Below are 13,090 nucleotides of genomic sequence, written 5' to 3'. Positions count from 1 at the left end.
CCAAAAAAAAAAAAAAAGAAGCAAACAGTTATGGTAGGAAGCTGCCCAAAGCAATGTTATCTTCAATGATAACAAAATGGAAAACCCTCAGTAATGGACATCATTGTACATGAATGTAAAATGCTAACAGAACTTTGAAGAACACTCTTCAAAATTGCATGGATGCAGTGGTTGCCATTATAGCAAGATTATATTTTTGTATGAGACTAAACTCATGAAAATTATGCCTTTATATATGGATAAAAAGAGGATCCTGCTGGCACTGCTGGCTCACAACTATAATCCTAGCTACTCAGGAGGCTGAGATCTGAGGATCAGAGTTCAAAGCCAGCTCAGGCAGATTTATCTCCAATAAACCACTCAGAAAATCAGAAGTGGCGCTGTGGATCAAGTGGTAGAGCACTATCCTTGAGCTGAAGAGCTGAGGGACAGCACCCAGGCCCAGAGTTCAAGTCCCAAGACCAACAAAAAAAATTAGAGAATCATGCATAAATTTCTGCTTATAATCTCCTGTTGAGTCTGCAGAACCTATGTGTGACATACAGCAAGCAACTCCATCCTGAGAAGCCAGAAGAGTCAAACCAAAATAAGCTGAAGCTGTCCAAGAAACTAGTTAACCATGAGAAAAAAAAAACTAACATCAATTCCCTACTTCATTCATACCATAAACAAAAAAAAATTAATACCAGATGGTTTAGAAATAATGTTATGAAAAGTATTAAAAATATCATATAGCTGAATACTTGGAAAGAAGAAAGTTCTATAGAATTCCTTAAGAATAGACTTATTAGACAATATAAAATTAAAGCCAGAGGCTGGGGGCTCACACCTATAATCCTAGCTACTTAGGAGGCCAAGATCTGAGGAGCCAGCCAGGGCAGGGAAGTCCTTTAGATTCTTATCTCCAATAACTACTCAGAAAACACTGGAAGTGACACTGTAGTTCAAGTGGTAGAGTGCTAGCTTTGAGCCAAAAGCAGCTCAGGGACAGCACCCAGGCCCAGAGTTCAGGCCCAGAGCACACAGGTATCATTTTGAAAATCATTCATCTTATCAAATCCCTCAATAGCTATCCCTTTTTCTTTACCAATACAATTCAGTTTTGTGTATGTACCAAAATAGATTTGTCCATTGATATGCTGACTGACATTTGGGTTGTTACCAGTTTTTGCTGCTACGAATAAATCTACATTCACACTTCTTTTGTGGAATTTATGCACTCATATCTCTCAGATAAATTCTTAAAAGTGGAATGACCAAATCATGTAAGTATTTAAGGAAAATACCAAGTTATGCCAGGCACCGGTGGGTCCCGACACCTGTAATCTGAGCTGCTCAGGAGGCTGAGATCTGAGCATGGTGGAGCAAAGCCAGCCCAGGCAGTTCATGAGACTCCTACCAAAAAGGCTAGAAGTCAAAGGCCCCAAATCAAGCAGAAAGAAAAAGAAAGAGAGCGAGAAATGAAGGAAGGGAGAAAGAAAGGGAAGAAGGAAGTAAAGAAAATACCGTTATTTTCAAAATTGTAATGTCATTGGACATGCCCACCAGTAGCCACAAAAGTTCCAGCTAGGGCTGGGAAGGTGGCTCAGTGGTAGAGTGCTTGCTTTGCATGCCTGAGGCCCTGGATTCGATTCCTCAGCACCACATAAGCAGAAAAAAAAGCCAGAAGTGGTGCTGTGGCTCAAATGTTCAGGCGCTAGCCTTGAGCTGAAGAGCTGAGGGACAGTGCCCAGGCCCAGAGTTCAGGCCCCATGACTGACAAAAAAAAAAAATTTTAAAAAAGTTCCAGCTAGGACTGGAAAGGTGGCTTAGTGGCAGAGAGCTTGCCTAAAATGCATGAAGCCCTGGGTTCTTTTCCTCAGTACCACATACATAGAAAAAGCTGGAAGTGGCGCTGCGCCTGAAGTAGTAGAGCATTAACCTTGAGCAAAAGAAGCTCAGGGACAGTGCCCAGACCCTGAGTTCAAGCCCCAGGACTGGCAAAAAAAAAAAAGATCTTGTACCAGTACCACAAGAAATTCGATAAATAATTAAATGAAATGAAACTTTGAAAGAAAAACAGGTAATATAAAATTACATGAACTCAAATTTCATTGAATGTTTAAGAGAATGAAATTTCTGTTATTTTTTTCAATATACCTGCATTGTGATATTTTCTGATGTTTTCAAATAACTTTTGAGACTTTTAATACAGTAAGTATCCATAAGTACCTAAAGAACTTTTTTGGGGGGGGGTCCGGTCGTGGGGCCTGAACTCTAGGCCTGGGTTCTGTCCCTCAGCTCTTCAGCTCAAGGGTACCACTCTACCACTTGAGCCACATCGCCACTTCTGGCTTTTTTCCTTTTTGCTTATGTGGTGCTGAGGAATCGAACCCAGGGCCTCAGGCATGCAAGGCAAGCGCTCTACCACTGAGCCACCTTCCCAGCCCCCTAAAGAACTTTTAAAACTGGAGTTGAATTCTAAAGCTACCAATTAAGAAAGGTAACAGATCCTCGGTAGCCAGTAGTAATGGGGAAGAGGGAGGGCTCTGGGGAAGGCGTGGCAGGGCAGGCGTGAAGATGGACAGGGCTGAGCCCAGGCTCACAATACTTTGAGAACAGAGCTCAAAGTAGGGTCGCCACCGCTGCAAGGCCTGGGCAGGAAATGGGCTTGGCTGGGAGAGGAAAAAGGCTCCAGGAGCTGCAGGATGGAGGGGGAGACTGGGGCTTGCTCCCCAGGCAGAGACCAGGCAACAGCAACAGGTGATAACAAGGGCCTGGCTCAGCCTCTCTGCCCAGCACCGTCGGCTCAGGCCTACAATCCTGCTACTCAGGAGGCTGAGAGCTGAGGTTCGAAGCCAGCTCCAGTAGAAAAGTGCATGAGACTCCAATTAACCAGCAAAAAGCCCGAAGTGGAGCTGTGGTTTAAGTGGCAGAGGTGTCAGTTGTGAGCATGAGAACCCTGAGACACACACACGCATGCACGCACACGGAGCCTTTCTCCCCTCTGACCACACTAAAAGCCCATCATCAGTAGCAAAGCGCCCCCTGAGCGATGTACAAACCGGATGTGCTCCCCCTGGAACCCGCCCCTGAATCCCTGCCAATCAGTAGGTCAATTTTATCGGCCTTTACCGCCATCTGCTGGCCATACTTGATATATCCACAGCAAGATAACGCAAACTTGCCTAAATGTGGACTCTAAAAGTCACTCTTCAGTGACTTACCAAACATTCCCAATTCCTACTGGGGAACCAGACAAAATAAAGTGCACACTTTACCTAACGCACAGAGATGGGCTCAGAACAGGAGGTTCCACTTACCCAACTAGCCAGCCCCAGAACAGACTTGAAACACTCCTACTAAAATTAAAATGTGATGCTGCTGTGTGGAATAAGGGAAATAAAAGAGTAGAAGGGGGACTATTAGGGAAATAGGAAGCAATCAGGTGAGGAGAATAGCGAAGGGGTGTCATTATGAAATCCTCATTATATACAATTAATATATACTACAAAACAAAAAATGTCATACAAAATACCTAATGGAATGCTACTGAGCCATTAAAAATAATAGAATCTTGTTATTTTCAGAAAAATGGATGTGACTAGAGATCATGGTATCACATGAAATAGGCCAGAATCAGAAAGACAATTATCACGTTTTTTTCTCTCATATGTAATATCTAAAAGAAGAGAGAAATCAACACAGAAATCCTGACACAAGAGGAAGGGAACGAGAGAGAGGGAGGGAAAGAGGCTGAGAAAGGGAGTGGAGGGGAGAAGGAAGGCAGAGGTGGCAGTAGACATGATCAATATATCTTATATGCAGTATGAACCCCTCCCAATGAAACCCACTACTCTGTATAGTTCATATGCATGAATTAGAAGGCATTAACTGAAAAAAAATCCCCTTCTCAGGTCATAAAGTAGTGCTCAGGGCATGCCTGCTCACAATACTGATTACACTAATTGCCATTTGGGGTACATGATGTCCTTGCCACTGAAGGCCGCACTTAGTGCTGGTTTTCATACACCTGTCCATTCTCACTCCTGCTGCCCTCCACACTGCAATAAAGGCAGAGGGACGGACAGGACAGCAGAAGGGGCAGGATCCCATCATTCCTGAGCATCCAACCCTGCGGTCCAAGGTCCTCTGATCCTAATGCTACCTTCAGATCCCTAGTGTTCCCAATCTGCCTGTACCGGAGGTTTGCATGAACTCCACGTGGTGCCAGCTCCCAGCTGGTAACAATGATGAACTCCCATAGAGGGTGGAGGTAACTGCCCCCTGCAGAGCAGACAGGATCCAACAATGAGCGAGAGGTGGGAAATCTAAACTGACACACGTGAGAAACATCCCCAAACACCTTGGCCCTCTTCAATCTGCACTCCTGCTGACCCAAGGGTCACATCCCAAGCCACTCAGCCCCTTCTCCATGTAATGACAAAAAGAAAGGTGGAACTCCACCACAGTGGCCAAAATCCTACAAATGCCATCACATGGCCTTTATGGCAGGCTTGGGTTTATTAGTGCTCATTCCACTTTTGGCACTGGTCATCTTTCTTCACCAACGGCAGGGGTAAATTTTCATTTGTTGCAGGGTTTTCTTGGCATGGGGCTTGAACTTGGGGCCTGGGCACTGTCCCTGAGCTTTTTTGCTCAAGGCTAGCACCCTATCACTTTGAATCACAGCTCCACTTGTAGTTTTTAGGTGGCTAATTGGAGATAAGAGTCTCATGGCCTTCCCTCCCCTGGGCTGGCTTCAAACCACAATTCTCAGATTTCAGCTTCCTGAGTAGCTAGGATTACAGGCATGAGCTACCCACACCTGGCAACCTCAGGTATTTTTGTTATTGTTTGGTGGTACTGGAGCTTGAACTTGTACTCCTAGGAAGGCACTGTACCACTTAAGCCACACCTCCAGCCTCTTTTTGCATTTGTGGGGTTAGGGAACTTGAACTTAGGTTCCTGAGCTGTTGTTGCTCATGGCTAATACTCTACCACTGGAGCCACAGCTCACATCTGGCTTTTTGGTAGCTCATTGGAGATAAGAGGCTTATGGACTTCCCTTTCCAAGCTGGCTTCCAACCGTGATCCTCAGATCTCAGCCTCCTGAGTAGCTAGGATTACAGGCATGAGCCACCAGTACCTGGCTTGAAATAGTTACTTCCAAGGTGGTGGGGGGCAGGGGAGGTCCTCTCTTTATGCCCAGAGCAGCCTGAAATGTGATTCTCCAACTTGCACTTCCCTGCGGTGCTGGGGTGACGGCACGCGCAGCAGCTACTCACTCAGCCACTGCGCGTGGCCTGTAGCTGGGATAACAGAAGCACACCCTCAGGCCTAGTTGTTGGTTGAGATGGGTTGAGATGAGTCTCACTAACTTTTTGCCCAGGCTGACCTTGAACCACAATCCTCCCAATCTCTGCCTCCTGAGTAACTGATATTATCGGCATAAGCCTCTGGCCTGATTTTTAGGCCAGCAACCTCTAAAGCCAATTCCACTAAGTAGGCTCTCTCCTACTTACACTGGAAACTGCATGTGTCACCTAGCAGGCTAGAACGCAGTGCTGAAGATGCTCCATATGAGAACTGCTTTTACAGGCTGGGAAGGTGGCTCAGTGGTAGAGCGCTTGCCTTGCATGCATGAGGCCCTAGGTTCCATTCCTCAGCACCACATACGCAAAAAGAAAAAAGCCAGAGGATTGCTTTTAGCCTCCTTCCAACAAATGAGACAGCCACGCACTTGTGGAGTAAATGTGTCTGCGCGGCTCTCAGTTGAGAAAACAACCCCTCTTTTACCTCTGTTCCTGGCTCCTGCCAGACCTACTTACACTCAGGACCCACCCTGGCACCAGAGATGACGTCACCTGCCTAGCCAGAGAATTACGCCAGAAGATTCCATGTCAGACAGCATTTCTTAGGACTGAAATGGAATTCTAATTTGGACTTTTTGCCCAAAGAGATGCTGCCTTACGAGTCCACTGCCCTCCCCCCCCCACACACACACAGGAAGTGGATTTTCCTTCCAGGTGACACTCAGGGACCATCAAAGCAATGAGATTGTTGGAGTGCTTTGCCCAATACATCCAGACTTGTCTCACACTATTTGCAATGGCCAACACAAATAGATTCAGTGAAACCAGCGGTATCTAGGCCCAACTGTCTGCAACCCTGCAGCCTTGAAGAAACCATAACCCTGGTGAGCCTGGATCACTATACATTTAAGCTCTGGCTTTGGCACTCTGCCTGTGAGTATGCGCTCAACCATCCATCCACTCAACGCTCCTTCTTTCTGCTCCACACCTTCCCTGTGCAGCCAAGAATCAGAATTTCCACACTAAATCCCACTATGGGTACAAAGAGAGGGAAGCACGAACAGCAGATCAACCTGAGTCCTGCTACATGGAGTTTTAAACGGGGAAGAATGAGGAAATAAAGCAGCCCTGAGTTACCTTATAGAATGTCTAACCTAAGCTGGGCGCCGGTGGCTCATGCCTGTAATCCTAGCTACTCAGGAGGCTGAGATCTGAGGATTGCCATTCAAAGCTAGCCTGGGCAGGAAAGTCCATGAGACTCTTAAAAATTAAAGCCAGATGTCGAGCGAATGGCTCAGGTGGTAAAGCACAGGCTTGAGTGAACAAGCTCAGGGACAGTGCCCAGGCCAAGTTCAAGCCCCATGATGGCATACATACACACACACACACACACACACACACACACACACACACACATGTTTCTAGTGAGAACTTGGAAGTTAATGGGGAATATATGATGGAACTTGAAGAGAATTCTTGTTACATGGTGCCAGCAACCTAAGAGGAATCATGTCCTGCTGGGTAGAAAGTATAAGCAGTGTACTTGAATGATCAGCTGAACAGATTTCAAAGAAACGTATTGAAGGTGAATCCAGTTTCCTTTTTCTGTTTACAGTAAAGTGAAAAAGAAGAGAGACAAGCCATAAGAACAGTCAGCCCAAAAAGAATCAGAACTTAATGATTTGAGAACTGCTCAGCTTACCTTAGTCAGTTCAGATCGCTATAACAAAATACCTTAGACTATGTGATGTGTAAGCAACAGAAATGTATTCCTCTTGGTTCTAAGGCAAGATCAAGATCCATATCTGGCCAGGTGCCAGTGGCTCACATCTGTAATCCTGGCTACTCAAGAGGCTGAGAGCTGAAGATCAAAGCCAACCCAGGCAGGAAAATCTGTGAGACTCTTATCTCCAGTAAATTTTTTTTAAGCTGGAAATGGTGCTATGGTGCTGTCAAATAGTAGAGCACTAGCTTCAAAAGAAATTCAAGAACAATGCCCATGCCCTGAGTTCAAGCCCCAGGACTAGCAAAAAAAAAAAAAAATCCAGGGCTTGGAATGTGGCTTAGTAATAGAGCCTTGCCTAGCATGCATGAAGCCCCAGGTTCGATTCCTCAGCACCACATAGACAGAAAATGCCAGAAGTGGTGCTGTGGCTCAAGTGGTAGAGTGTTAGCCTTCAGCTGAAGAGTTCAGGAACAGCACCCAGGCCCAGAGTTCAAGCTCTACAACAAAGAAAGACAGAAAGACAGGAAGAAGGAAGGAAGGAAGGAAAGAAAGTGCGATCCATATCTGGACATTCACACACAGTGAGGTCCAAGGAAGACAGTCTTAGGAGAGGAACACAAAGCCTCAATGCCTATGTGCATCAGATCATATAAAATAATATTTACAGAAATGAACTCTAGGAAATGGAAACAAGAGGTTTATCTTTGTTGCTGTTTTCATTTTCTTTTTGTCTTGTTTACTCAGTTATTTGTCTTTGGGAGGAAAAGGGGGGGACACAGAAATGGACAAAGGGGAACAAATGCAACAGTGGTACTCACTGGACACTGTGCTGAAAAGGAACTATACAACTTGGGGGTGAGGATGGGAGAGAAAAACAGAGAGGGAGGGAGAGAGAGAGAGAGAGAGAGAGAGAAAGGGGTTACATTGTCCAAAAACAAATGAACTCATTACCTGACTTATATAACCGTAACCCCTCTGTACATCACCTTTATAATAACAATGAAAAACAATTCTTTAAAAAGATCCAGGCTGGGGGGCTGGGAAGGTGGCTCAGTGGTAAAGCGCTTCCTTGTATGCATGAGGCCATGGGTTCGATTCCTCAGCACCACATAAGCAGAAAAGGCCAGAAGTGGCGCTGTGGCTCAAGTGGTAGAGCACTAGCCTTGAGCTGAAGAGCTGAGGGACAGCGCCCAGGCCCAGAGTTCAGGCCCTACAACCGGACCCAAAAAAAAAAAAAAGATCCAGGCTGGGATAATAACAACAAAATAATAATTTTATAATAACAATGAATAACAATTTTTTAAAAGATCCAGGCTGGAAAAAATATACAATAAAGGGGCCCATCAGCACTGGACATTGATGAAAATGAACTAAGCAACGCAACAGCAATGATGGGAGGGAGGGAATGAGAGGGAAAGAGGGAACAGCTGACACTAAGCAGGAGGAAGGAAATGTATATATCACCCGATGTGGACGAAATAGTTGTATTGTCAAAGCTCATAGAATTCACAAACTTTATAGACCATGATAATGACAACTTGCCTTGTGAAGGTTGGAATGTATTTGTGACTTTAAGTACCACTATCCTACAATACTGTGAAATTTGTGAAATTTATGTAATCACTTAATCTCAATTAAAAAATATATTAAAAAAAAAAAGATCCAGGCTGAGGACATGGCCTAATGCTAGAGTGCTTGCCTAGCATGCATAAAGCCCTGGGTTCCATTCCTCAGTACCACATAAACAGAAAAAGCCAGAAGTGGAGCTCTGACTCAAGTGGTAGAGGGCTAGCCTTGAGCAAAAGAAGCTCAAGGACAGTGCTCAGGCCCTGAGTTCAAGCCCCAGGACTGGCAAGAAATAAAAATAAAAAAATAAAAGCTCCATATCTTGCAAGGCTTGCCTCTGCGTCCAAGATGGCACATTCTGGCTGGGCCCTGTCATGGAGGAATGAATGAATGAGGTGTATACATGGCAAAAAGGCAAAGGGCATAACTCCCTCCCTGGAGCCCATTCATAACTGCACTAATCCCAACAGACCCTACCTCCTATTATATCACAATGATTAGGTTTTGACATGAACTGTGGAGATACATGTTCCAACCACAGCCATATTCTGTAGTAAAGGGCGCTAATCTGAAGGGTTGCTCTAGCCCAGCTGAGCCCCTGGCCACACAGTTGCCAAAGCAAACGACCTCAACCACCTACTAGCCAGATGATTGGAAAAAGTATCATTTGGAAAATGGACAGGCTACTATGTGATTTTTTGTTTCTTTGTTCTTCCCCCATGGTACAACCCCTGCTGTCACCGTATTTGATTCAGCTGTCCTGCATCTTGTATATACATTTTTCTAATTGGGGAGGGGAAGGGAAATAACAAATGCTGAAATAAGGATGTAGGTTGACCCACTGTAACGATGAGATGTACAAGACAGTATGTTGAAAACAAACTTTACAACTTTGGGGGGGAGGGAGGAGTTGGGGAAGTGGAGAGGAAAGGAATGGTAAGGGAAAAATAAAGGAGGATGTAACAATGCTCAATAGGAAATGGACTCATTACCTTACTCTGTAACTGTAACCCCTCTCTCTGTACAGTATCTTTACAATAAAAATATATATTAAGAAAAAGAAAAGAAAATGGACATGCTAACCATGCTTACTCAAGTTGTCCTTGTGAAAACTGAATGAATTAAAATACGTAAAGTACAGAGTCATCTCTATTTAAAGTATTTGCTGTTACGTCCATTCATTTAGAGAGCCAAATCGTTTTTGGGAAACATCTCCTAGCTTACTCTAGTTCATGCTTTCTCCAAGGACCCTCCCCCCACACACACAAACACACATACTCTATTCTAAGGTACAGCGTGAGACCTAGATTAAACCACTAGGCTCTTTTCAAGTGAATGTCTAGGTGGACACGTGAGATAAGCCAGTCTGACCACCAGGAACAGTAAGAGAGGCTGAAGATTCTGAAACAGAGCCAGTCTCTCACACTTCCCAGTGGGACAAGTATATGGAATGGCTGAGATGCTGGCATATTGGGACATGGAGAGCCAACCTTCAGAGGAGGATACCTTAGGAAAGAAACAGAAATTGAGTGTTTAATGCCATCCCTAGATTTCTAGACACAGCTTCAACCATTTACCTGAGCCCTTTATTACTTCAGCCACTTTGAGTTGATCTGTCATCTAGAGTCAAGTATCCTAAACAGGCAAAATGAATCTAGAAGTGATCAAGGCAGTTTGTGGGGCCAGGGAGGCCAATTCCAAGGCACAGTGTAGGTGCAGGCTGTTGATTACCAAGTACCCTTACAACCAATAACTGGGGAAAGGTCTGGCAGCTCTGGCTCAAGCCAGGAATCCTACTACTCAGAAGACTGAGAGGTGAGGATCACAATGTGAAGCCAGCCCAGACAGAAAAGTCTGTGAGACTCTCATCTCCCATTAACCACCAAAAAGCAGGAAAAGGGACCAGACAGTACATCTCTGAAGGGTATGCAATGCAGAGCTGTGCACACAGCTCTATACTGGAGTGTGAGTTTGATCCGCATCCCTCTGCAAGCTGGGGAACAGTGGTGGACCGTGAGATGGCTGGCCTAGAAGAGGGATGCTCGTTCCCAGGGAACTCATCTCAAGGAGTCTCCTGCCTAAGCGCCATCTCAGCAGACCTGGGTGCAACTGGAAGGGAAGCTGGGTTCAAGGAAGGTCTATGGAGATGAAGGAGGGCCCTCCGGCCCTCCTGGATGCAGGAGGCACAGTTGCTGCTCCTTACCATCAGGTCAACTCCATTCCTATCAGGGATCCTGTGAAGCCTAGTGTCCCCCCCTCCCCCCTCCCTCCTCCCCACTCTCTTCTTCTCCCCCTGCACACATCTGACCAAAGCAAATGCAAGTCCAGCTTTATTTGGCAGGAAGGAATGGAGGATTCGACTGGCAAGTCGCACCTGGGCCAAGGAGCCCACAGCAACTTTGCCGCCCCAGAGGAGGCAAAAAAAAAAAAAAAAATTAAACAGAAAAGGGAGGGGGGAGAAAGGGGAGGGGCCAACTGCAGATCCAGGTCTGACTGGAGACAGGGTCTTAGAAATAAACCAATCAAAGCCTCGGGTCCTGAGCAGAGCCAGGAAGAGAGGAGCCTGGGGCACCGTCCCTAGAAGAGCAGGTCTTCCATGGGGATGTTGAGGATGACAGCCATGTCTGGGGTGCACCTGGTGGGAAGCAGCAAGGAGGGTAAAGGGCACGTGAGTGCCTAGTGGGGTGGGGAAGTACATTCACCCAAGAGCCCCCAGTTCCTCACAACAGTGATGTTTACTGGAGGGACCCAAACACACACACACACACACACACACCCGCGCACACATGTGTAAATGAAATGTCAAAAAAAGGAAATGAATGTGGCAGGACCAATGTTCCCCTAGAGAGGAGCCGGAGGTCAACAACAGGGAATATTCAGGGTCACAGAGGCCCCAGACTCAGGACAGTCATTCTGTGAGCCAGGACCACTTGCTCTGGGTTTTTCTTTGTCCTCTCCTTCTCCCCCTCCCTCCTTCCCCTCCACCCTCCTTTCCTTTCTCTCTTTCTCTCTCTGATACCAGAGTATGAGCTCAGGGCTCCCCTTTGGGCCATACTCTATCACTGGAGTCAAGAGCCCAGCCTTCCCCAACAGCCCACCTAGTCAGCACATGGACTCAGGAGTCTAGCAGGGTCCGTAGAGACTATATAACCCAGCCTCTTGGACATAACAACGAGAGCCAGGCACTAGTGGCTCACACCTATAATCCTACTCAGAAGTCTGAGATCTGAGGGATGCTGTTTGAAGCCAGCCCAGGCAGGGAAGGTTACGACTCTTCATCTCCAATTAACCACCAGAAAACTGGAAGTAAAGCTGTGTTCAAAGTGGTAGAGCACTAACCTTGAGCAAAAAAGCTCAGAGAGAATGCCCAGGCCCTGAGTTCAGGCATGACCAACCCAAGAAAACAACAACAACAGGAGAATGAGGTCCAGAGATGGGACAGGTCACAGGTGCCAGTGGCAAAGCTGAGGTATAGATACCCAGCCGCCTCATCCCTGGATGGGGCTCTGCTGTCTATGTGAGGCTGCTCTCCCTGAGAACAGAGCTTCCCAGAGCCCAAACATGGATGGCTATAACGAGATCATGTACCTGGGTCTCCGAAGAAGAACATCCTCAAAAACGATCTCTCGGGGGTCCAAGATCTGGGACTGAGACTCCTTCACCTCATCAGCTAGTACGGGCATTTCCTCCTTCATCTGTTCAATAAACTGAGGGGGAAGACACAGCAGAGGAGACATGAGCCTACTGACCCCCAGTGAAGGTCAAAAGGGTATGGGGGTGTGGGTGGTATATGGGCTTTGTTACTAGCACATGCTGAACTCCAGACAGGAAGCTTCCCTGTTGAGGGCGGGGCTTGTCAAGTGAGTGACAGAGTTCACAGTAGCAAGGGTGAAGGGGTGGACAATGAAGCCATGTTACAACAGGGTTGGAGGGCCAGATTATGAGAATTATGGGAGACTAGGAACTGATGATGGTGCAGTACAATGAAAATCAGTTCCAGAGTGGCTAATGTTCATTAACCCTGAGAATGAGTGGCAGGAAGGAGATGAAGGAGGGGGTTACTGACTGAGCAGGTGATCTATGGTATTGCTAATGGGTCACAGCCAGTGACAAAGGCTCACTGAGGCATGGTCCAGGCCAGCACCAATCCTCTTCCCAGATGAATGGGGACAGAAATGGTAGCTCACACCTGTAATCCTTGCTACTGGAGAGGCTGAGATCTGAGGATCGTGGTTTGAAGCTAGCCCAGACAGAAAATTACATGAGACTCTTGTCTCCAACTAACCACCAGAAACAAGGTGGAAGTGGAGTTATGGCTCAAGAGTGGTAGAGAGCTAGCCTTGAGCAGAAAAGCTCAGAGACAGTGCCCAGGCCCTGAGTTTAAACCCAATAACTGGCACAAGAAGGAGGAGGAAGAGGAGAAGGAGGGGGGAGAGGAAGGAGGAGGTGGAGGAGAAGGAAGGGAGGAGGAAGAGGAGGGGGAGGAGGAGGAGGAAGAGGAGGG

At 46.4% G+C, this 13,090-nt stretch overlaps 1 protein-coding gene across 1 annotated transcript in view; it reads right to left on the bottom strand.

Moving 5' to 3' along the window:
- Nucleotides 1-10,909: 10,909 nt before the first annotated feature.
- The window catches only part of LOC105981469 (chromosome unknown open reading frame, human C20orf96), a 10,467-nt gene continuing 8,286 nt past the window's right edge, over nt 10,910-13,090 (bottom strand). The window contains exons 6-8 of the mRNA XM_013010660.1: nt 12,413-12,423; nt 12,175-12,293; nt 10,910-11,221 (exon numbers count right to left, since the gene is read on the bottom strand). Coding sequence (XP_012866114.1) covers nt 11,164-11,221; nt 12,175-12,293; nt 12,413-12,423 — 188 coding nt within the window. The 3' untranslated portion in view covers nt 10,910-11,163. The remainder of the gene's footprint in view (nt 11,222-12,174; nt 12,294-12,412; nt 12,424-13,090) is intronic.

Source organism: Dipodomys ordii, unplaced genomic scaffold, assembly GCF_000151885.1.
Source record: "Dipodomys ordii isolate 6190 unplaced genomic scaffold, Dord_2.0 Scaffold13, whole genome shotgun sequence".
Classification (NCBI taxonomy): domain Eukaryota; kingdom Metazoa; phylum Chordata; class Mammalia; order Rodentia; family Heteromyidae; genus Dipodomys; species Dipodomys ordii.
Note: the sequence above shows the minus strand (reverse complement) of the source record. Positions and strands in the feature narration are given on the sequence as shown.